Below are 23,298 nucleotides of genomic sequence, written 5' to 3'. Positions count from 1 at the left end.
TCAACCATGACGTGGCTCAATGGTGCCTCCTGTGTGGCAGGGACCCCAAGGTGACTCTGGCCTGCTGTGGTGAGTCGGTGAGTCTCGGGGTACCCTGATCCAGGTGAGTGACAGCATGGGGAGGGGTGAGGGGGCTGGTGTGTCCGGCATCGTAATCTGATGGGAAAGTCTGTGCTGGAGTCTCAGCATCTAGACGTGCTGTGTCCTTCCCTCCACGCCTTGTCCTGTCCTCTGTCAGGCGGGAGTTGTACCACTTGTGTCACAAGGTTGCAGCCACCAGGTTGCGAAGATCACATGTGGGAAACATGTCCGGCACCAACGTGCAGTCCTGAACCAGGCACAGGCCCTGTTGGACCACAGCACCAGCCTGGGCCTCTGATCCTCCCAGAGGCCTGAGCACAATTGTCTGTTTGAGGGGCACTGATCACGCATACCACAGGGCCACAGGGCCACCAGGAACCCGGTTGGTTATATTGCCCCAGAGGGAACCTCTTTTGCTTTTTGAGAACCATGGATCTGACATTTGGAAATTTGACCTAGAATACCAGGGCAAGGGCTCTGCTCTTCCAACTCCTCCAGGAGACACCAGGTTTGCCAGGCATTGGGGCTGTCCTGGCAGAAGCCAGAGCAGCTGGCCCATCTTGCACCATCACGCCTGCTAATGAGGGCCAGGGCTTTCAGGAGTGCAGGGCTGTGAAGCCATACGGAGAAGCTCCCACTTTATGACACTGAGCCCCAAGGGGTCCTGCCTCTGGGGGAAGCCCAGGCAAACCTTTTACGAGGTGAGGCACTCTCTGCAGGGACCCATAATAAACAGAAGGAAGGACTTCGACCATCACCAAATGAACCTAAGAAGGGCCTCCTGGCAGGTCCACGCCCCCTGTGGAGGGGATATAAAGGCTCCGGAGGATGGAGCCCCACACTCTCTGAGGCTTGGAGAACTTGGATCCATCTTCGGCCAGGCACTTTACTCCCTCAGCACCATGCCCTACAGCTGCAGCCTGCCTGCCCTCAGCTGCCGCACCAGCTGCTCCTCGAGGCCCTGCGTGCCCCCCAGCTGCCATGGCTACACCTTGCCTGGGGCCTGCAACATCCCCACCAACATGGGCAACTGCACCTGGTTCTGTGAGGGCTCCTTCAATGGCAGCGAGAAGGAGACCATGCAGTTCCTCAATGACCGCCTGGCCAGCTACCTGGAGAAGGTTCGGGAGCTGGAGCGGGAGAATGCGGAGCTGGAGAGGCGCATCCAGGAGCGCAGCCAGCAGCAGGAGCCGCTGCTGTGCCCCAGCTACCAGTCCTACTTCCGCACCATCGAGGAGCTGCAGCAGAAGGTGAGGCCGGGCTGTCATTGTGTCACTGCTGTGAAGTTGCTGGGAGAGAATCGGAGATAGGTGCAGAGATGACCCGAGCTCTGGGGATGACAGGAGGGCCGACAGCTGGCCTCCCATTAGCTTTCTCGAGGCCCATCTGTCTCCAGACTTAGGACTCTGGCCACTGGCACAGTTGGTCAAGGTGGAGGTCATAGTCTGCAGGGAGAGACAATGATGGAGCTTAGGAAAATGCTAAGGGATGGATTAGACCACTTTCTTTCCTCAGCTGGACACTGGGCTTTTCTGATTTCCAGATTCCTTTCTCTTCTGGACTCTTAATTCTCCTGGCCTGGACACTGTCCAGGGGGGCCTAAGCCCAGGAGGATTGGGTGCTCGGTAGGGCGAAATGGTACCCAGACCCCCAGGAGCAGGAAAAGTCCTTGGCGTCCCTGACCCAGTTCCCAGCCCTGCTGCTTTACATAATTATCCTCCTTGCAGAGCCAAAGATTCCTGAGGGCGGGAACCAGTGGATATTCACATTTGTTGCTGTTTATCCGGGAACCATGCCAGCCGCAGAGTAGAAAAGTATGAATTATTATCAGTTTTTCAGTATTATTTACTAGAGAGGAAAAAAAAAAAAAGAGGATCATCTGCTCCGGCCTCCTTTGCATAGTTCAGTGTTCTGGTTTCAAGTTTGGGTTCTCTGGTGTTCATTCAGTTCATAGTGGCAGACAAGGTACACCATGATTCTCAGGCTGAGCCTCTCCTGTAAGTGCGTGAACCGTGGCTGCCGTGGGCTGAACTGAAGCAAGCCAGGGCTCACTCAGCAGGGTCTTGTGGCTTCTAGATCCTGTGCAACAAGTCTGAGAATGCCCGGCTGGTGGTGCAGATTGACAACATCAAGCTGGCCGCCGACGACTTCAGGACCAAGTGAGTGGGGTGCTGTTGTCAACAATGGCAAACACGAGCGAGCTTTCTTTAGATGGCTCCCCAAGATTCACAGAGTTCCTGCTTGGTGAATCTCAGGCCCCTGTCCCCGTCCTCTTTCCCCTCCTCCAGTCCTGCTGGTGGCAGTGTACACAGCTTCGTCCTCCCGGGTCCTGCTGAGCACAGAGCTCGGTTGTGAGCCTGAGAGGTGTTCACCTTGGAAACCTTACAGATACCTACTCTAACTCCTAGCCATCTGACAACCAGAGCAAACCAGGCTGACCCAGCCTGACCCCAGGCCCCTATGGTTACAGGTATGAGAGCGAGCTGTCCTTGCGGCAGCTGGTGGAGTCGGACATCAATGGCTTGCGCCGCACCCTGGACGAGCTGACCCTGTGCAAGTCTGACCTGGAGGCGCAGGTGGAGTCGCTGAAGAAGGAGCTGCTGTGTCTCAAGCAGAACCACGAGCAGGTGAATTCTCAGCAGGACGGGGCTCCGCCTCCAACCATCCTGGGGCCCAAGGTCCCTGTGTCTCTGGGCCGATGGCCCTGAGCCAGCCAGCAAAGGGGGCTGAGCATCGGGTGACAAATCAGAGCTCCTCATCTCTGCCCAGAACTCTTTCTGCTCTTGGGTGTGATGTGAAGCAGACAGATCTTTGCAGTTTTGTATCCCAGGATGGTTAATGTTAGTATGTGAGTTGCACAGCAGGTTCTAATCTTTAAGATGAAGAAGCTGGGGGTTGGAGAAACTTCTAGAAGTTATTAAGTACTAGAGATGGGACACAAAGGGACCAAGGACCAAACTCTACTGGGTTGTGGAGAGACATCAGGCAGGGAGCTGCTGCTTTTCAGCCAGCCCAGTCTGCATCAGCAGAACGGACCCATCTCTAGCTAAGTCAGCCCTATTCAAGGAAGGCAGGCACTGAAATAGGCTTGTCTTGGCCAGCCTCAGTCTTTTTATGACCCAAGCTTAAGAATCAAACTTTGGGCGCTGTGAGATATTCTAGCAAGAACATTGAAGTAGGGTTTTAGGGGCCAGAATTTAAGTCATGGTCCACCTCGCCTCAGCTCTGAGGCTACCACACTCCAGGACCCCCAGGGAAGAGGGGGAAACTGAGTGTGAAGGATGAAGAGGGTCATGAGCTCAGGTTCTTGGTGGAGAACAGAATGGAGACTCACCAATGGCTTCAACATGGTGTGGAGAGGACAGAGGGGAAGAAGCTTGTCCAGGGCTCAGAAGTCATCAGGAGAACTGCCTTCTGCAGAGAACATGGAGGTCACTGGTGACACTGAACATTTCCCCTTCTGCCACAGGAGGTCAACACCCTGAGCTGCCAGCTTGGGGACCGCCTCAACGTGGAGGTGGACGCCGCACCCTCCATGGACCTCAACCGCGTGCTTAACGAAGTCAGGAACACCTACGAGGCCCTGGTGGAGACTAATCGCAGGGAGGTGGAGGAGTGGTACACCACGCAGGTGGGCCACCCAGCACTGAGTGCAACTTCCAGCTCTCCAGGGCCCCCGAGGCAGCGCCTGACCCTGTCCCCGTCCCTCCGCCCCCAACTTGGCTGTTGCAGACTGAGGAGCTGAACAAGCAGGTGGTGTCAAGCTCAGAGCAGCTGCAGAGCTACCAGGCGGAGATCATTGAGCTGAGACGAACAGTCAATGCCCTGGAGATTGAGCTGCAGGCCCAGCACAACCTGGTGAGTGTGGGGCAGCCCTGCTGGAGCCTGGGGGCGGGGCGGTGCTGGGGAAGTCCTGGTGTCCGGTGGGCCTTGAGTCTCCAAGCTGGGACTTCTCGGGGGCCCCTGCAGCACCTGATGCTCTTGTCGTCCCCGCAGAGGAACTCCCTGGAGAACACGCTGACCGAGAGCGAGGCCCGCTACAGCTCACAGCTGGCGCAGGTGCAGCAACTGATCAGCAGTGTGGAGTCACAGCTGGCGGAGATCCGGGGTGACCTGGAGAGGCAGAACCAGGAGTACCAGGTGCTGCTGGACATGCAGTCACGGCTGGAGGGCGAGATCAACACGTATCGGGGGCTGCTGGAGAGTGAGGACTGCAAGTGAGTATGGGTGTGGTTTTTTTCCCTGGTCACATTCCCTGGTGACAAGGTCACCATCGTGGAATGGTCCCCATTGTGGAAATGGGCTTATGTTTCCAGGTCCTGGCTGGAGTCTTCCAAGGGAGAACAATACTTAGACACATGATGGATTTTTTTTGTGGGTTTTCCTCTTAATTTTGTTCATTTTATTCTAACTTGCTTTGATGATTTTCTGTCCCCAGGCTTCCCTGCAACCCACGCGCCACCACCAATGCCTGTGACAAGCCCATCGTGCCCTACGTCATCAAGCCCTGCCTCACACGACCTCGGCGGTGTGGGCCTTGTGGCCCCTTTGGGCACTAATAGCTACACTGCCAGCAAGAAGACCAGGGCTTCGATCACATCTCGGCTCCAGGTTACACTCTCTCCCACAGTGAATGCAGGGAAGGCTCCCAGGGGTCAGCTCCAGCCTCACTCCGTGTCACAGAGGCCCCTCTGAGATGCTGCCCTCTGTCTTTTGAGTCCCACAGAGAAACTCACAACAGGATGAAGCCTAGGGTGACACCTTTGTATGACCTGCTATGCTTTCACACAAGCTTCTTCTTTGTGATATTTGAAAATAATTCTGTGAAGTATGGTAGGGATTTGTGGGCATGTGTGTGAAGCAACATAACTAGAATTAATATTTGTCACGGTTTTTTTTTTGGTGTTTGTGATGCAAGATAAACCCTTCGGTCTTTTCAATAAACTCTTCTTCTGGCATGAAAATTATAATTGTCTATTTCTTTTATGAATTCCAAAAGTGGCTGTCTTGGATCAGTGTTCTCCATCAGGTGGAAGGGTCATTTGCACCTATTATGTGGTCTCTGGTTACCTCTCAGAGGAAAGCCTTCCCTGGATGTCACCTGTTGGTCCAAATAAGCACCAAGAAGATAGCAAAACAGGTGATGACTCAGGACTGGGCCCCATTAGTTACTGTGGGTTCTCCAGGAGTGACATTTGAGTTGAACAATGAGAAGAAACAGCTCAGATGGAAAGATCATTCCAGACAGAGGAGGCAGCAAGTCAAGAGGGATGGAGCTGCTGGCCTTGGAGGGCAGGGTGGCCAGTGTCTGCAGGGAGGATTGAAGGGAAGGGGTGGCTTGGGTGCAAGGCTCCCAGCACTGGGAGAGCCTGACTTTATTTCCAGTTAACAGGGACACTTAGAGGTGTGAACAGGATAGACAGACTGACTGATACCCTTGTCAGCAGAGTGGTAGGCAGGAATCCTGCTGTCAACCCGAAGAAGAGGCACACATCAGAGAGATTTTCATGGGTGAGGTCCCAAGGTTAAAGAACACATGTGCAAGATATCAGCAACAACAGCAGGCAGCATGAAGCAGAGCACAAGCACATAAGAGAACGAGAGCCAGCGCTGCCCCTGTTTTTCTTGTATAATTCTTATACAGGTTGTTATCACATATTTACATTCTTGCATAGTACTGTAACCAACGCATGTGTGTTTCCCTGTGCTAAGTCATGGTTACATAACTGTATCCCACTATGCACCTGTGCTAGACGAGCAGGGTCACATCCTCAGGTGTCCTTAGACACCCCTGAGCTTCAAAGCAGTTCCAGTGGTTTCCTACACCTGCGCATTGCAAAGCTTTGCTGACAAGAACAAGTTAAATGTATTGTTTTTGTTTTGTTTTAAGAACTCATGACATTTAAAGACTGCTCATGTTTCTCATCAGAAATTGCAAAGTTAACCAAGAAGTGCCAAACCCCAGAAGATCTTCTCAGGCTGTGGCCTGTCCCTGAGGGGTGGGGTAGTTGAGTGAGAAATCCAGGTGGATGCCTTGTTCAGGCAGACAGGCGAGACCCATGCAGGCCTTCTCTTACACTTGCTTTTCCTGCCTGTGGGGACACATGTGGATCTGGAGGGTAGGGAGCTGGGACAATTTGCAGACTCCTGAAATTCAAGCCTTGGTTTAGATGCCTTTGTGTGCCAACACTGCATGTGGTATCAGCAGTGGCCCTGAATGCATTCGTTTAAAGCTCTAAAATGATTAAAAGGAGAAAGGGACAGAAAGCAAGACTTAGAAAATCTTGGGTTTGGAGATGGCTCTGAGCTTCAATCTGGCATATTTCTGGCCCACTGTTTATATTTGGTTCTTGTAATAATCTCATGTCTAAACCTGCTGGCCTGGCTGTTGGTTGGTTAGTTGTGGTAACTGGCCATAACTGTAGAAGACAGCATGGAAGAAGACACAGGAGCAAGCATGTGCATGGTCCTTGGTTGCAGAGCTCGGGGGAGGAGCTCCCACAGGCTGTGTAGTCAGCACAGTTGTACTGACCCGGAGCAGAGCTCCTCTGAGAAGGGTGCTCTGGGAAGAGGGAGTGGGATGAGAAGTTGTCAAGCCTATACCTGGTGTCTTAGTTACTTTTCTTTCATTGCTGGGAGACAATACCTGACACCCAGAATTAAGGAAGGAAAGGTTTATTTAGCTCACAGTGTGTGGAGGTTTCAGTCTGTAACCAGCTTGCTCTGAGGCAGGGTAGTGTGGCAGAGGGGCAACACTTCTACCACAGCAGAAGACAGCAAAAGCAAGAGAGGGGCGGGACAAGCCTCTTTTCCTGCCTTATAGTGTAAGCAGGCTACCACCCGGGAAGCCTAGTGTAGTCCCTATGTTTACAAAGTGAGGCCCCTGGCTCCCTGCTGAGTCATTCAGTTAAACTTCTCAAATTGATACAATGTATCAACCATAGCTTCTGGTAGATAGTCAGAGACACTTCTGAAGGCAGTGCCTTGGAACTGTAATACAGAGGTGAAGGGCGGGGGAGCCACTCTCTGGCTGGGTGATGACTGGGGATCTATCCAGAATCTTGCAGGTGAGAGGTACACCAGTGTCATCAGGCATTTGGACGTCAGGGATTTCAGAAAAGTGGGTGTTTGCCTTACTGTTAGGCATTGAGCTGGAGGTTCGAATTTCTACTCTGAGGTTGGTGCTGGAAGGAAGGAAGGAAACAGAGGGAGAAAGAGGAGGAGGGTGATGGGAAACAGAGGGAGGGAGGGAGGAAGGGAAGAAAAGAAAGTGTTTTGCAGCTATCTTGAGTAGTTAGTAAGCTGTCAGTTTTCTTTGTCATTGGTCCTTGTGGCTGAGTTGGCCGCTACCTTACCTTCAGGTCCTTTGGATAGCAGCAGATGGCTCTTCTCCAGCCAATCCTTGTGGCCTCCCAGCTAGGTCTGCATGACCCCTGTTAGCCACCTTTGGCTTAGTAACCAGCTCATCTCAGGGTGGCAGGTGGGGCGTGTGGGTGGCTGGTTGGGCAGCAGCATGCCGGCTGTGTGCAGTTGTAGGGCTGGGCTCTCTAGTCCTCGCACAGCAACTGTAGAAGGCATCGGCCTTGAGGCACCCTGAGCTCGGCCCCAGGCTCAGCCCTGGGATCCCACACACCATCCACTGCCTTCCCTTAAGTGAGCTTCCGGTCATGTGGTGCAAACAGCTTTGAAGGATTTTCATTTTAAACTGATCCTTGGGCAGACACACAGGAAGCACCTGGCAGCTGCTCAACGCATAATTAACCTTGAAATTAACAACCCCCTGGAGGCAGAAGGGGATAAAGCTTAGAGGGGCTGCCTGAGAAAGGTCACCTGCAAAAATGCTTCCCTCTACCAGCAGGCACAGAGGTGACCGGAGGAGCAGCAAACAGCCCCCAGCATATGAAGGTGATTTTAATTTTAATTTAATTTTAATTTCTTTGGTCCCTCACGCTTGCCAGGCAGGCACAGTGTCACTGAGCTACATCCCCGGCCCTGAAGATGTTTTTCGGATGGGGAAGGAGCGATGCCCCCTTCTCTTAATTGGGGCCCTGGGTCTTCGAAGGTAGAGGGCTGTTCTGCGTTAACAGCTGTGACACAGGATTGGGCGTGGACCTTCCCTCTGAAAGAACTTTGGTGGCTGGAAGAGAGAGTGGCAGAAAGTGACTCTGGAACCAAGCTCAATACAGAAGAGGAATGAAGAACTGGAGTATTTCTCGCCCACAAGTGTTTTCCTGCCAAGCGTTTTCCAGCGATTTGCCAAATGCTCCAGGGTAGCTCCGACGCTTGGCATGCCTCACTGTCACGGGGCTGCGTGGGGACCCCGCCCAGCTGTGCCCTGCATCGCCCGTCCCCCCAGGGGACTCCTGTCTCTGGCTGGGTACCAGAGTCAATCCAAGGTGTCCAAGGTAGCAACATGAGGCATAAATTCTGCAAAGTTTTGGGTGTGAATAAGGGTGTGTCTGAAGACTTTCTGTTTCTTTAGTGAACACTAGATTAAACCAACTGATAACAAGTAAAGACCTGATTTGAAAAACAAGGGAATCTCTTGTTTGGACCTAGGAGTTAGGTGCAATCCACACTAATTGCACATCCTATTAAATAAGTCAGTTGAAAGATACTGGTTCACACGTATCCCTAGATCTAAAAATAATAACCTTGGGCCCATACACACATTTATAAAACTTCAGTGTGGCAGCAGATACATACATGATTATGTTTTCCCTGGGAAGAAGGAATTTGAGTGGGAATCCATGTGAAAGCCATGTCCTTGAGATTATCTTTAATCTCACATTTACTTGGTTTTCAAACCACTTAGAGCAAAACTGAAAAGCCTTAAGCCACCAGTCCTAGTGACAGCAGTTTGAAATGTATTTTCTCAATTTCTTTTTTTGGTGTCAGAGTAGGCTAATGTAATTCCCATAATAAAACACTCCGAAACTTCCCAGGTCTTAACATAATAGAGTTTATTTTTGCTCTGTGACCAGTGTGGGTCATTATGAGGACTCCTATTGTCAGATCCCCTATGCACCCTGCTGGTAGAACCACTGACCCAATTTGCTGTAACTCCGAAGCCACACGGCAGGATGCAGACCAAGGGCACCGGCTTGGATGGCTTTGGTGTGGGAGTTTGTGGACATTACTTCTGTTCACATGTTCTTTGCCAAAGTGAGTCCCCAGATCATGCCTAGTTTCAAAGCAGGTGGGTCTCCAGAACTTCCTGCCCCTTCCTCCGAGGTAAGAGACAGAACTATCTGGTGAGTCTCCCACTCCCGTCCCTTGAGCTATTGCTTGCAGGGATTATTGAGGGAGAGCATGGCGTGTTCTTCCACACCGGCTTGGTACTGATTTCTGTCCCTGCAAGGAAACACTGCCGCTTGGAGCAGCCTCTCTGCCCTCGTGGCTTGAAGCATTGTGAATTGCCAAGAAGATGATGTCCTCATGGTGCCCCATGGCAGGTGTGGTGGGCGGAGTTTATTTCTGAGCTCTTTGGAGACCCCCTCGAGGGGCAAAGGATTCAGCAGAGGCCTCTCTCTCTCCCTCTCTCTCTCATTCTCTCTTGTTCTCTCCCTGTCTCTCTCCTTCTCTCTCTCTTTCTCTCTCTCTCTCTCCCTCTCTTTCTCCCTCTGTCTCTCTGCCTCTCTGTCTCTGTCTCTCTGTCTCTTGCTCTCGCTCAGGCAGGCCCTGGACTTTGTCTTTCTGTCTTTCTGAAAGCTGCAGTCCACGTTCGCCCAGCTCAGCAGGGGCCTGCAAGGGGTCCCGGAGCTCTGTCCACAGCGGCCAGCACTTCCTTTTGCTTCGTGTCTGTGCTTTGACACCTTTAAGAGAATACGCTTTGCACAAACTGCTACAGCTATTTGTGTCATGCTGGTCTTGAGCCCTGCTGTTGCTCTTCTGTCCAGTAGCCTCCAGAGGCTGTGTCCACAAAAAATGCATTAAGCTCAGATAAAACTAAAACACAGCGTGTCCTTCATGGCAGCTGTCTCCCGGGCCTCGTCTGTGCAGCTGGCGGCTGCCCTAGTGTGGCACGGACTAGACCTGTCTCCCGTCACAGCCTGTTCTGTTGTATGCTATTTCCAGAGCTAACACTGTCAAGCTGTGATCGGGAAGGCTGGCTGGGTGTGAGGAAGGGTGGCCAGGACCAGGGTCCCCTCTGGCTGACATTTTTGACAATGGGCTCATGTCATAGTGAGTTGTGATTGTAGCGCCTGAATAGATTCATACAGAGTATCCATCGCAAAGTGCTCGCTGTATGCTGGGATTCACTGTGGCTGTAAACCCCTGGGGTGTTCGGGATCTGAGACTGGCCTAAAGGACACAGGGACAGCTTCCTGAGATAGGGGACATAGCCAAGGGTACAGAGGATGGGCCCCAGAAACAGATCCAAGTTGGGCTCTAAACTCTGTAGCATCTGAAGTACTGGCTACCTGAGAGTCTCGCCTGCCTCAGGCACCAAGTGAGGGTGCCCCGGGGTGTGTGTGGTCCCAGTGGTGAGCCCAAAGCCCTGGATTCAAAATCCCCCACATCTCTTTTTTTTTTCTTTGGTCTTTTTCGTTTTTATTGGTACCAGGGATCGAACTCAGGACTGCCTGCTTGCAAGGCAGGTGCTTATGCCGCTGAGCTAAATCCCTAGCCCCAATCCCCCACATCTCAAAAGCAAATAACAAAAATCAAGGCAAGGTTAATACAATTCATTGTCATCGCTACCTTAAACCCAGAAACACATGCAAGCACGTAAAAACGCCTAGCTCAGGAAGAGGCTGAAACCGGGCCTCCTTTGGTAAGAGATGGTTTCTGGGGTGTGTGGCCCCAGTCAGGGCCAAGCACATGCGACAAGGTTCTCACCCAAATTTTTTTAAAATTTGGAGTTTATGTATTTCTTTTCCTTTTATAAACAAGAAAGCAAAATCATTTCAGCAAAAGACTTCTGCTGGGCAAGTTATGAAAAAAAAAAAAAAAAACCAATCTCCACCAAAATCAACAACAAATAAGACACTTTAAAAACTGCTGGTGGTGTTTTAAATTTTCAGTTTAGCCAGTACCTTGGGTTTGAAGCAATGGTGGAACCCGTTTCAGAATCATCACTTCCCTTCAATCACAGAGGCCCTGCAAAACTCTCAGGCTGGGTCTGAAAGGTCGCCTCTTCTATGTCTCAGAGCTGGGCTTCAGGACTTGAGCAGGGAACAGGGATCCCCAATGGTCCCCAGATTTTTGTTGAGTCATCACTGGTGCCGCCCCGCCCCTGCCAAGCAGCTGCAGGTGTAATGCCAGAGATGGACATTAGAGGCCGCCAGAACAGAGAACCCGCCTGCGGTCTGCAGCCTTGACCTTCAGCCTTGGGGTCCAGGCGGGGTCCTGGAGTCCGATGAAGAAAACCAGGAAGGGACCGAGAGACAGCTTGGCTGCACCGTGCCTGCCTGGCAAGCGTCAGGTTCTGGGTTTGATTCCCGGTACTCCTCTCTCCCCCTAAAACCCCCAAACCAAAGCAATACCTGACACACACCAGAATAGATTCCCGGTTAAGAGCAGGGACGGCGGAAGCAACCATAAAATCTAGAAAAAAATAAAGCAAAAAATGATCTTTTAAGCAGCAGAAAGGACAAGATGGATGGATTTGTCCATAGAGCAGGAAAATTGAGCACGAAAATTGAGCACATAAAAGCACCAGAGACCTGAGTAAGGGGAAACAGTGCCATGAGGGGAAAATTTCACAGAGTGTGTGCCCGACACACAGGGAAGGTTAACATGTGTCCCGTGCATGAGTGCTTATAGACTGTTAGGAAGGGTGGCTGGCGTGACAGAAAATCAGCAAGTAGTTATCAAAAGCATGACGATGCTGGAAACACTGTTAGAAGTACAAAGACGATTGGCCGTCCCAGCGGACCACAGAATGCAAAACAAACCGTGTGCAGCTGATATCAGAAAAGGCCCCACAAAATGGATCCCAGGCAATTTTTTTGGTGGGTGATTTTTTAATTTTGAACCCAGGATCTTGGCCCTGAGCGACACCCTCGCCCTTCCCTTTTATTTATTTTTTATTTTAAGGTTGGGGATTATGAAGTTGCTAAGTTATCTGGTTGTCTGGGTTCCACCTTGTGATCCTCCTGCCTCAGCTTCCTAGAGTGCTGGAATTCCAGACACACACCACCACGCCTGGCTTTGGAGAGGGATTTTAAAATATTAACTAATGTCCTTCAACTCTTTACCTGCTGAAGGTTTAGGGATTTATTTCAGGGAGGTTTTTAAAAGCTGTGTAAAAATTCATGTTCAAGGACATTCATCTTGCTTTTTCGTTTTTAATATTGGAGAGTAGAACTGACACAGATAATGTACAGCAGGAAGAAAACAGAGATTCTCTGCCTTCCTGAGAGCCAGGCTCCACCATGGGGAGCGGGAAGAGACCTGGCAAGAAGACAAACCCGTCTCCCCCGAGCAGACGTGTGTGGGCTGGGAAACCAGAAGCGTGTCCCCCACCTGCCCCATAAGCATCTGGCAGAGCCGGGGCCTCAGGATGAGGTGACAGGGCCTGAGGGGAAGGGGACAGCTCCATGCTTGTGTTGTTGGTTGACTCTGCAGCCTGGGGCTGGCAGTGTGGGCATCTCCAGGAGGACAGCAGCATGCGATGTGGCGGTGGTGGGGGATTTCCTCCCGTCTTGTTTTTGAAACCTGTGTTTTGTTCTGTCTTAGGGTTTTATCTCACACCTGTATCTTGTAACCCGAGCAACTCTTCTGACGATAACAATGTGCAGGATGACAGCCATTGTTCAAGTCCTGTCCTTTTGTTTTGGAAACCTACATAGCTCTTGGTTTTTATTGTTGTGGTGGCATCGTTTTGCTTTCATTGGTTTTTTTTTAGGTTTGTTTGCTTCTTGATTCTTCTGCTTTTTCTTTTTTATCTTTAAAATGAAATTTAAAGGAAGAAAGCAGAGATTTTCCAGTTGCCATTTTTAGTAATTCATGAGCTCTGGAGCATTTCCTCGGGTTCAGTGTACCCGGATCCCACGGTGTCTATGACTTTGGTCCTGTGTACACTCACCTCAGGAGCAGCCTGGTCCCCTGGTGTCACCCTTCTTCTGCAATGGGGACTGAATGAGTGAAATCACAGCTGAATGAGAGGTGACCCCCGCATCACTGTCCCCAGGACCGGGTCACTGCTGTGTGTAAGCAGAGGGGAGGGTGGAAGTCAGGGCTTGGTTTACACAATTCGGGGTTCACTGCGTTGCTGGGGAGACAGGTGGGCAGGGGGTCTGATGGCCGCCTGGGTGTGGCCATGGGAGGGTGCAGGATGGCTGCCCTGGAGAACACAGAGGACTTGGGCACCACAGCTGATGCCATCTGAGAGGTGAGGCCCAGGGTAAGAGAGGACGTGGCCCTCAGTGGTGCCCGCCTGCCTACTCTGAGCCCCTGACTGCCTACTCTGATACTGTGGTGCCACCCAAGACCCCAACACAGGCTCCACGGCCAGGGGAGAGGCGGGCAGGGCCGGAGCTCAGATGGGCTCTGAGTTTACCCAGAGCCGACTTTTCTTTTCATCCTTTGGAAAAAAAAAGAGGAGGGGCTGGAAATAGATTTAAGCAGTTTTAGAGAAAAATACTTGTATATTTCTGACATATCAGACTATAGACTTGGAAATTTGTAACTGATATATATATATATATATATATATATATATATATATAGGTTTTTTTTTTTTTTTTTGGTCTTTTTCCTTTTTATCGGTACCAGGGATCGAACTCACGACTGCACACTTGCAAGACAGGCGCTTATGCCGCTGAGCTAAATCCCCAGCCCCCTGATCTATTTTTTTATGTGTGTATTTATCTACATTCATATAAATATTTGTGTGTGGTTCTTTAATACTTAAAAAAAAAACAAAAAAGAGAAGAGGAGGAAACTGAAGCTATTAACACTAAATAGATCTTTGTTGTGGCAGTCTAGACACTAGCCTCTTTTCTCTTTCAGAGATTCCACAGTAAGTAGACCAATTTTATTATTATTGATACCTACAGAGATGCCAAAGGCAAAGGGGGAACCAAGGAAAATAACTCCTACCGTGAAGCTTTTACCTCGTAACTCAATCCCCTTCACTCAGGGGAAAAGGTCAGTAACCGAGGGCCAGTGGACCCCGCGCACGGAAAGGAAAGTCACAGGGAGAGGAACACAAGTGGAATCCAAGTGCAGGAAACATTGCTTAATTTTAGGCACAACAGTAGAAATGCACACGACGGCTATGGTGAGATCCTGTCCCAGGCCTGGCAAGGACACCCCCATGGAGACCGAGTGGGGTCCTGCAATGTGACCAGGTTACGGGAGGGCCGGTGGAGTAGCCCCAGAAGCCCACTCGCCCGTCCATTCAAACCACAAACGCAGGCAGCGGCTGCTCCAGCTCTTTGTCCTCCGAGAGCTGACAGCAGGGTGTTTCGAGATCCGCAGGACCTCGGTTAAGTACGCAGTACGGACATCGCAGGAGAACGGACACTGGACGCCACCCAAGGCCTTTCCATGAGGCATGGTATAGACGTGGTTACTGATGCCGTCAAATACCACGAATGGCTGTAGAAGGGTCGCTAGGCCATCTGAGGGGTCAGCGGGGCCAACGGGCCTGGAGCGGGAAGCCTGTTCTTACGCTCAGGTGGCAGTGGATTTGGAGCCATGCGCTGCTCCCGGCTGTATGGCCATCGCCCTGTCACGGCCATGCATGGAGCCCACCCTGCAGCCTGAAGCCGGCAGAGGCTAGATGAGAACGTGGACCCCGGGCCCAGTCAGCCTTTGACCTCGGGCAGGGTAGAGGGCCGGGGGAAAGCGGGTGATTGTCAGGGTCTGGGGCCTTCTCCCTCCTCCACTCTTCTCTCTGAGTTTCTACTAGAGTCGGGGCTCCCCTGGCCTTAGGAGGGGTGCCGCCCCTCAGTCCTGGTGGCAGTCACGGCCACTGGAGGGATCTTGGCCGGGAGACTGTGGGGGCAGCCTGTGTTCCCTGCCTTCTCTCCCTCCCCTTTTTGGTTCCGGTGCTGGGTCACGCTGCCCTCTTCGAGCTCCAGGCGGCAGGAAGCATTTAGCTTCCCCACTCCTTCCTCCATACTGGGGGTCAGTGTGTGTCCTCTTATTCAAGAGGCGCTGGGGCATCTGGGTTCCCCCGACTCAAGCTGGGCGGGTTCCACAAAGCCCAACCTGCTCCAGCCCCAGGCCCGTTTCCCCTTTCCTCAAAGGGTGCTCATCACAGGGGAACCTGCCAGCCCGCACTCCTCCCCTCTCCCTCCCAGCAAGGTCCTGCTGTCCTCTTGCTGACCATCTGTTTCCGGTCCCCGTGCTGCAGCCACCTGGGCCAAATGTGTGGCCTTGTCGTTTGCCAACTGCTCAGACAGTCTTCAGGGAAATGGTTGGTCTGGGGTGCAGCGGCCAGGCGCCCCCGGCCCCAGTGCCCCTGGAGCAAGGCAGCAGGCAGGCAGGGACCCCTTGTGGACTGTTGAGGGCACCTTCTCCCCTTCTGCTGGAAAGGTCATTATCTGTCCCAGCAGGGGCTCCTGGTATGGTTTCCTATTTATTGGAATAAAATAGACCAATTTCTGGGGAAAGTCAGACTGTGCAAGATACCAGCACATATACAGTGCACCTACATCTATTTCTTGTCCAAGAGCCCATGTTGTCAAGCTCTGGTCACCACTGATCCCTGTGCCCCACACATACACGATCTCGTGTTCGCTCCCCTGATCACAGCAGCCCTGTTGGCAGTGTTACCATCCCAGCTTCTGACTGGTCATTGAGGACACAGGGCACAGGGAGGGGCCAGGTGACAGTGGGGGTGCCGGAGGGGGGACAAGAGGCAGGGGATGGTGGACGATGGACAGGAAGGCCACGTGGACGATGAACAGGAAGGCCAGCAGGACTCCTTGCCATGTTCTCTGTCTTCCAGCCTGTGCATTGGCTTATTATTTATATTTTGGTACCTGGAATTGAACTCAGGACTTTGCACTTGCCGGGCAGGCACCATGCCGCTGAGCAACACCCTTGCCTGGTGCGTCTTGGTTAAGTGTTACCCTATACCACAAAGCTGGGTGACCCCAGAAAGAAGAGTTTATAGGGCTCATGGTGCTGGCGGTTCGGGGACTCGGCACCCGCATCAGTCCAGCTCTGGGGAAGGCCTCCAGGTCCAACAGCATCAGGAGGAGCAGGCACCTGGGCCAGGTGGAGACAGACCATTGCCAGACCAGAAGTAGGACCCTGGCTGCCCTGAGGACCAAGTTCCTACTGCAGGAAGCTGCATGACACAGTCCACTCTTATGAAAGCTGTGGTACCCCAGGAAGTCCCCATCTGCTGTCTTAGCTACTTTCTCTTAACTGGGACAAAACACCAGGCACCCGAAGCCTAACGGAGGAGACATTTATGTGTCTCATGGCTTCAATCTCACCTCAGCCATGGTCAGCGGCCGGGGGGGGGGGTGTCATTGCCCATGACACAGCGGTCAAGGTAGAGAGGGCGGGAGAGGCCAGTTTCTCGATGAGTCCAGTGCCCCCTGGATCCAAAAAAGCCTCCGAAAGCCTCACATCTGAGCACTGGGGAATCCTGCGGTACACCCCAGACTCAAAGTGCGCCCCTATGCTACATAACAAAATAAATGGAAATCCCTGCTTTGTACCCCCAGGGATGCGCCTGCGCACATGGCACTATGGGAGGGACAACCGTCCGGGGAAGACAGCACTGGTTAGGCTGGACCTCATTGTCCTCCCTGGGCCTTGGCATCACCTGCTGTGGGTGCCAGGGCTTGCACATGGGCATGATGCTATAAAATCATATCCTGCTTTTGACCCATTTGGTCAACCAACCTCTTTGGGACACCCTTGGGACATAGCTTGTGGTTCAGACTTTCGGGGTGTAGACGCCTCAAGGACATTGCTGCAACATAGGGAATCCGAGTTTGTCCAAATCCACCACCCCAGGCCGCGCTGATGTGAGGCTGGGTTCGGAAACGGTGGCTCAGACCATCTTTCCAGGGTTCTCCCCAGCTCTGGAAACCTGTATCCTGGGAGGAATGGGGCGTCCTGCCAGACATACCTGCTGTCACCCCTCGAATAGCCTATCTTCGTCCTTCCTGCTGCTGTAGGGACCTCCTGCCTTCGGCGCATCTGGTAAGGACAGGGAACTGGGCAGGGCAGGCTGTATCCAGCCCCTCCTGCCTCTGACTGGCCCCTCCAGTTCATGCGAGGGGCCCATGTTCTCCGAGGTCACCTAAGGTGCTTCCCAAGCCACCCTCCTTCTCCCTCCCCCTCCTTCCTTCCGTCCTGCACTCTGATCTTCCTCTTTCCCATCTTCCCTTCCTTCTTCTTGCCCTTCTCTTTCCCTTCTTCTGTGGCTTCTTTCCTGCCTTCCTGCTCTCTCCTTCCCTTCCTCCTTCCTGTTTTCCTCCTTCCTGCATTATTTCTCCCTTCTTCCATCCATCGTGGCCCGGGGCCTGGCCTGGGGGAGTCTGTTTGGTTCCCAGCGCTTCCCGAGGTGAGGGGCAAGCATCTCGCCAGGAGAGAAGGTGTCTCGGTGGCCTCTGGCACATTTACGATGAGTCTCCCGTTTCTCCAGCAGGTATTACTCACCATGACGCACGCGGCCAGCTAAGCCCAAACAACCGTGCGTGCTGCACACTCGGCATACCACCAGGCACAAACACCGGGCACAAGCACGGGGTGCTCACGTGGGCCTGCGGGGTGCACTCTGCCCAGACCTGCAGCCTCTGCCCGGGCAGGAGGAGCGGGCGCCCAGCTCCCACCCTGCTGCTTTGCAGACGCCAGCCTTCTTGGAAAGGGGTGCAAAAGGGGTGCACGCTACACCCGAGGGCTGGGGTTTCCGCTCCCCCAGCACGGATGAGGAAGGGAGTCGCTCCCTTGGAGCCCAGGCTTGGCGGCTTCCCCTTCCCCCTCCTCTCTTTCAGCTGGGCTAATGACCGGTGTCCTCTCAGGTGTATTTTTACCCTCGGGACAAATAGCAGCTGGGCCGAGTGGGGCTTTTTTATGAGTTGAGGTACCGAGTGCTGGAAAATAAACAGCGGGGTAATGAGATGTTCGGGTGGGACCGGCGTAAATAATAACAAAGCAGACATGAGTGTCTTGTGCCTGCGCCCTGGGGAGGGGATATAAAAGCTGCTGTCCAGCGGCCACCGCCAGACCTGTGGGACCGACCGTCGGACCTGGACGCTGACCGGCTGGACCATGGGGTGCTGCCCGGGCGACTGCTTCACCTGCTGCCAGGAGCAGGACTGCTGTGAGGAGTGCTGCTGCCAGCCCGCCTGCTGCGGGTCCTGCTGCGGCTGCTGTGGCTCCTGCTGCAGCGCCTGCTGCGGCTGCGGGGGTGGTGGCTGCGGGGGCGGTGGCTGCGGAGGAGGCGGCTGCTGCGGGTCTTCGTGCTGCGGCTCCGGCTGTGGGGGCTGCGGGGGCTGCGGCTCCGGTTGCTGCGGCTCCAGCTGTTGCGGCTCGTCGGGCTGCTGCGGCCCCGTGTGCTGCCAGCCCACACCTGTGTGCGACACCAAGTGAAGACCCCACACCGCGCCCCTAAAGCCTTGGCCTGGCAGCCTGGCTGGGCCCCAGCAGGGGATTCCCTCCTGCCCGCAGATCCTCCTGCACTCCCAAGACAAGTCCCGCCTGTGCCGTGCTGAGCTGCGAGGGATCCTTCTTCAACGCCTGCCCGAGGGCAGAGTCTGCCTGGCGAGAAGCTTGAAAGCTGGGTCCCAAAGTTTGGTGACCCCCGAGTCCCAAGGGGGAGTTACCATGACTGAACTTGCCTGGTCACCATTAGGGGTCTTCTTATCCAAGGCGCCTTGGGGACTGACCCTCTTCCCTAGCTTTCTGATACTTTTGCACAAAAAGCCTCCCAAAACCTCAGGGAAGTTAAACACCTCTGTTACCCCCTGAATAAATTCGAGCGTGCTGGTGTAACCCAATCAGTCCTCCTGCCTCTTCCTTCACCTCCTGCTGGCCACCGCTTAGGAAAGGCTAGCAGGGTTTCGCAGCATGGTTTTGGATCACCTGCAGCCAAGTCACCCGGGGACTGCAGCTGGCAATCCCTTGTGCCCTTCTGAGGCCTCCGGATGCAGAATCCACAGAAGAGCACCGGGGCTCACAGCTGCAGAGAAAAGTTTCCTCGTGCTGCTAGACATTCACAGGGAGGCTTTTTAGGAGTACAGGTCCTGGGCTTCCCCGCTAGGCCCCAACTGTCAGCTTTAGGGGCTAAGGTAGCTTGGGACCTGCAGTTTTCAAAGCTCCGAGGCAGGCACTGGCTCAGGCCGCATTGAGACTGACGGAGGGGCGTGGCCTCCCACATGGCTCTCCTGGAGAGCATCAGGGCTTGGTGGGGACTTGCTGGGAAGGCAGGGAGCAGGCCTGCTCAGACCAGCTTGGTGCCGAAGGTGGCGAGGTGGCAAGGCCTCCAGGAGGCATAGGCTGGTAGCTTCTGTGCGTTGGGTCAGCCACTGTCCGGAGAGGGTGAGCGCCCATCTGGTGGGTGGGGCCCTGACCCAGATGTGGGAGCCCGGCTGGGAACTTAAAGTTAAGGGCGAGTCACTCAACGCCTGTTGAAAGTGATCCAGCTTCTTAGGAACAAAACTACTTTTCCTTTGGCCTGGAAGAACAACGTTCTTCCTTATGCCTGCGGAGGTTGTTTCATTTGACAGAGAGATAAGCAAGAGGTTTTGGTTTTTTTCTGATTATAAGCATAGCTATGATTCTAAAAATACGAAGGATACAAAGGAGAAACACTAAACTCCCAAATGCTCAGCTAGAGAGTCCACAGAAAATACACACGCTATAGGCTTGTGTGACTTTTTTCCAACAGTGGACCCTGGAGGATGTCACAAATCGCAGAGGACCCACTGCACTACTGGTCCTTAGAGAAGACTCTGAAGATACATGGGCAGCAACCTGGGTGACCAAGGTGACCCAAGCATCAGTAGCCGCTCTAGTGAAGGTCTGGCAGCCCAGGGCCTCCACCTCCAGTTCTCTTGTCACTGTGGAGGCCAAAGGGAGCTTGTGCTACTCTCATGGTATCTCGATAAACCTAATGTTCACATATTTATTTTTCTTTCACTTTTTTAGAAAATAGTAGTTTTTTTTTCTCCTGAGATGTGTGTACATTTTTTTTTGCTGGACTCTATATATGCTCATATATGTTTTTCCAAGTGTATTTATAAATAAGGCTGAGATCATGCTACTTCTGAAAACATTGTGTGCCATTTTTATAAGCCAACTTTATTGAGATAGACTTTAAGTCTGATGAAATGCTTCCTTTTCTCATGTTCAGCTGGGTGAGGTTTAACAGTTTGCCACACGGTGCCTGTGTATGGACGTCGTACTCAGCACACAAGCTTCCCTCACTCCCAAGACTCTGTCCCCCTCTTCCGGTCAACCCAAGCCCCTGGTAGTGATCCACTCCCACTTTATGTCACCAGGCACTTTGCTGTTTCTAGACTTTCTTATAAAAGAAGTTGCACAGTGCAAATTGCCTTTTCCATTTGCGCGACAGTTTTGATGCCCATTCGCATCGCTGAAGGTATAAACGGTTCGTCTCGTCTCATTAGAGTACATAAACCACATTAAAACCCACTCATCCTACTGTTCTGAGGTTTTGGCTTTTAGGAATAAAGCGGGTTGAACATTCACATGTGCAGGTTTTAGTGTGAACATATGTTTTCATTTGTTTTGGGTGAACACTTAGATTTGGATTTCTAGGGAAGTGACGAATGAATGCTTAACTTTGTAGAAAACTACAAATCCTTTGTAAAACACAGCTGCCCGCATCCAGCCAGCAAGGGCTGAGTGTTTCAGTTGTTCCAGGTCCTTGTCAACCCTTGATACTGTCTGTCTGTGCTTTTAGCCATTCTAGATGTCTATGCATGGCTTGCTGGGCTTTCATATTTTGGTTTCATGAAAACACCTGCTAGTCTTGTGCCTATCATGGTCTTCCTTTTGGAGAGACTCTGAGATTTGATTACCCCGATACAGGCTGAGACACTGCCATTTAAGTCATTTTTGCTGTGGCTGGAATGAGTCTCCTAGAAACTGAGTTTGGAGTCCTCAGGATAAAGCCACACTGACAGCAAGAGTGTGGCGCAGGGTAAATCCACCAAGAGGCCAAAGGTGTGTGCCCAGCGGCGTGGCCACCTCTCCCGGACATTTGGGTAGGTGTGAGTTCTCTGAATCACCACAAGGTTCCCACTTGTTCATTCAACAAACATTCACTGTGTACCTCCTGCATGCCAAGCCTTGATCTAGGCACTGGGGATTCATCAATGAACAGACAAAGTCCTCATCCTTTGGAGAGATGGTGCCCTGGCTCCACGGAGGATGCTGTGCTGGTCTCTCACTTGCAAGCCTGTGAGAGATGCTGTAACCAAGTTTGTAAGGGAGAGGATTTAATGCAGGCATAGAATTTATAGGATTATTTTATAACTTGCACCCAGAGACTCAAATGCAGAAGAGTCTAGGAGATCTGTCCATGTATTAGAGACCCAGAGAATCCAGCTGAGGGCCTGGATCCTACGACAGTGTCCTACACAAGTCCAGCTGGAGGCCTGGAGCCCATAGCAATGTCTCATGAGAGTCTGTAACAAAGATCCGCACTGGGAAAGCCCAAAGGTCAGTGGTGGAAGCTAGAAAGTCTGCACCAACGGGATGCAGGATCTGTGCCAGCAGCTGAGGGATCTGCACGGGAGCCAGGAAGTGACGCTCAAAAGGACCAGGGCCCCCGAAAAGACAAACACAGCCACCCTCAGCGACAGCGATGATCTGAGCGCCTCCGAGAGTGAGAACAGCTGAGTTTGTATCAGGAAGCCAGTGTGATGAGCGTCCCGAATCCCCAGTGCACCGTCTTCCCCTCCAGTGTTGCTTCTCATGCTGTTGGCAGTGATCCTCAGGTGGGCAGGCCACGCTGATTCAGTTCAGCTGGGTGTTATAAATTGACTGTTAGTTTATCCACCACAGAAGATCACTGTGTGTGTTGGAAAGGGCCATCTCCACCCAGAATTCCATCATGGACTTAGTTAAGGAGGAGAGGAGCTAGGAATCTCCAGCTGAACTCTCCAGACTCCTCTTCCCCACTTCCTGAGGGATCCGTCTCAAAGTGCGCTCTTCCTCCTCTAAGCCTGAGCTTGTATCCGGAAGACTTGTAGATGCAGCCTCCTTCAGCTCCCCTCTTGCTCCAGCCCCCCAGGAACCCCACAGTTCAGGCCGTCACCAAGAGGCTGCTGGGTAATTGCTCCAGGTTCCCTGCTCTCTGACTTCCTCTGTGCTCCATGGCCGGAGAGACCTTTCCAAAGGGCGAAACCGATCAAGTTACTTCCCTGCTCAACCCCTCGGGTGCCACAACAGAGTCCAGCTTGTTACAGTCCTCGAGGCCTTTGATGATAGGGCCCATGGCCCTTCCGGTCCTGACCCTGTGTCTTCCGGTCCAGGGAAACTATGCCAAACCATTCATTTCCTGCTTCCTTCCTACAAGTGGTGATCAAAAGATGTGACGAATGTTTAAATTAAAAAGAAAACACAACATAACAAGTAGGACAACATATCACCACGGATGATGGCCTGAGTGTGTTCAGATGGCTCCTTCCAATGTCAAAACGTCCACAAAGGGCACGCCTTTTGAGGGATTTGAATTAATTCAGGACACTGAGGCAGCCACAATAGTGCAAGTAAAGACACCTAAGAAAGGATTTCCAGAACTGCCTCGGAGAGTGACAAGCACAGTGGGATCAGCACTCTTGAAGTCATGGGGTACATCCTGAAGGAAATTCATGGCCATTTAACTTTCATTGTAGTAAATTTTCAAAGATTTTAAATGTTCACCTTGCCCTTTTCCTATCTCTACCACTCTTTTACCCAGCTCAGCTCCTCAGAGGACCGAGCTTGGCCATCATACGGTTTGAGGAGGTTTCCCAGCTCCTCCACAGCCGTGGTCATGTTTCTCCCGGTGCCCCCCAAACATCAGTGCACCCCTCGTTGTGCCACTGGGCAGACAGGAGCATAAGCACTCGCAGGTGTGAGTCCTCCAATGCTCGTACACCGTGTGGCTGAATCCGCAGCACATCTGTTGTGTCCTGTGCATGGAACCCAGGGTTTGCTGGGTGGAACAGATGAACAAAGTAGTGGTGTGGACGCCTGCACGCATTAGCAAAGCTCCTGCTTTCCTCTCCTCTCTGGATCATCTGAAGCGTCTTCCACTTAGGAAGTGTCCGAAGCTCCAAGAAT

The 23,298-nt window shown here is 52.5% G+C and overlaps 2 protein-coding genes across 2 annotated transcripts; both read left to right on the top strand.

Moving 5' to 3' along the window:
* Positions 1 to 722: 722 nt before the first annotated feature.
* On the top strand, positions 723 to 5,045 carry LOC100736005 (keratin, type I cuticular Ha3-I). The gene is made up of 7 exons (XM_003467106.3): positions 723 to 1,331; positions 2,158 to 2,240; positions 2,552 to 2,708; positions 3,551 to 3,712; positions 3,814 to 3,939; positions 4,078 to 4,298; positions 4,520 to 5,045. Exons 1-7 carry the CDS (start codon positions 723 to 725, stop codon positions 4,638 to 4,640), a joined length of 1,479 nt encoding a protein of 492 aa, XP_003467154.2. The 3' UTR covers positions 4,641 to 5,045.
* An 11,718-nt stretch (positions 5,046 to 16,763) lies between these two features.
* LOC100735539 (keratin-associated protein 17-1) lies at positions 16,764 to 19,001 on the top strand. Its single transcript, XM_063249722.1, has one exon. It carries the CDS (start codon positions 18,274 to 18,276, stop codon positions 18,592 to 18,594), a length of 321 nt encoding a protein of 106 aa, XP_063105792.1. The 5' UTR covers positions 16,764 to 18,273; the 3' UTR covers positions 18,595 to 19,001.
* The last annotated feature ends 4,297 nt before the right edge of the window (positions 19,002 to 23,298 follow it).

This window comes from Cavia porcellus, unplaced genomic scaffold, assembly GCF_034190915.1.
Source record: "Cavia porcellus strain 051 isolate PalLab524CR breed Dunkin Hartley unplaced genomic scaffold, mCavPor4.1 scaffold_6, whole genome shotgun sequence".
Classification (NCBI taxonomy): Eukaryota; Metazoa; Chordata; class Mammalia; order Rodentia; family Caviidae; genus Cavia; species Cavia porcellus.
Note: the sequence above shows the minus strand (reverse complement) of the source record. Positions and strands in the feature narration are given on the sequence as shown.

Coding starts and splice junctions, on each gene's coding strand:
- LOC100736005 (XM_003467106.3), top strand. CDS start 723: ATGACACTGAGCCCCAAGGGGTCCTGCCTCTGGGGGAAGCCCAGGCAA. Junction 1,332..2,157: donor TCGAGGAGCTGCAGCAGAAG/GTGAGGCCGGGC, acceptor TGTGGCTTCTAG/ATCCTGTGCAACAAGTCTGA. Junction 4,299..4,519: donor CTGGAGAGTGAGGACTGCAA/GTGAGTATGGGT, acceptor TTCTGTCCCCAG/GCTTCCCTGCAACCCACGCG.
- LOC100735539 (XM_063249722.1), top strand. CDS start 18,274: ATGGGGTGCTGCCCGGGCGACTGCTTCACCTGCTGCCAGGAGCAGGAC.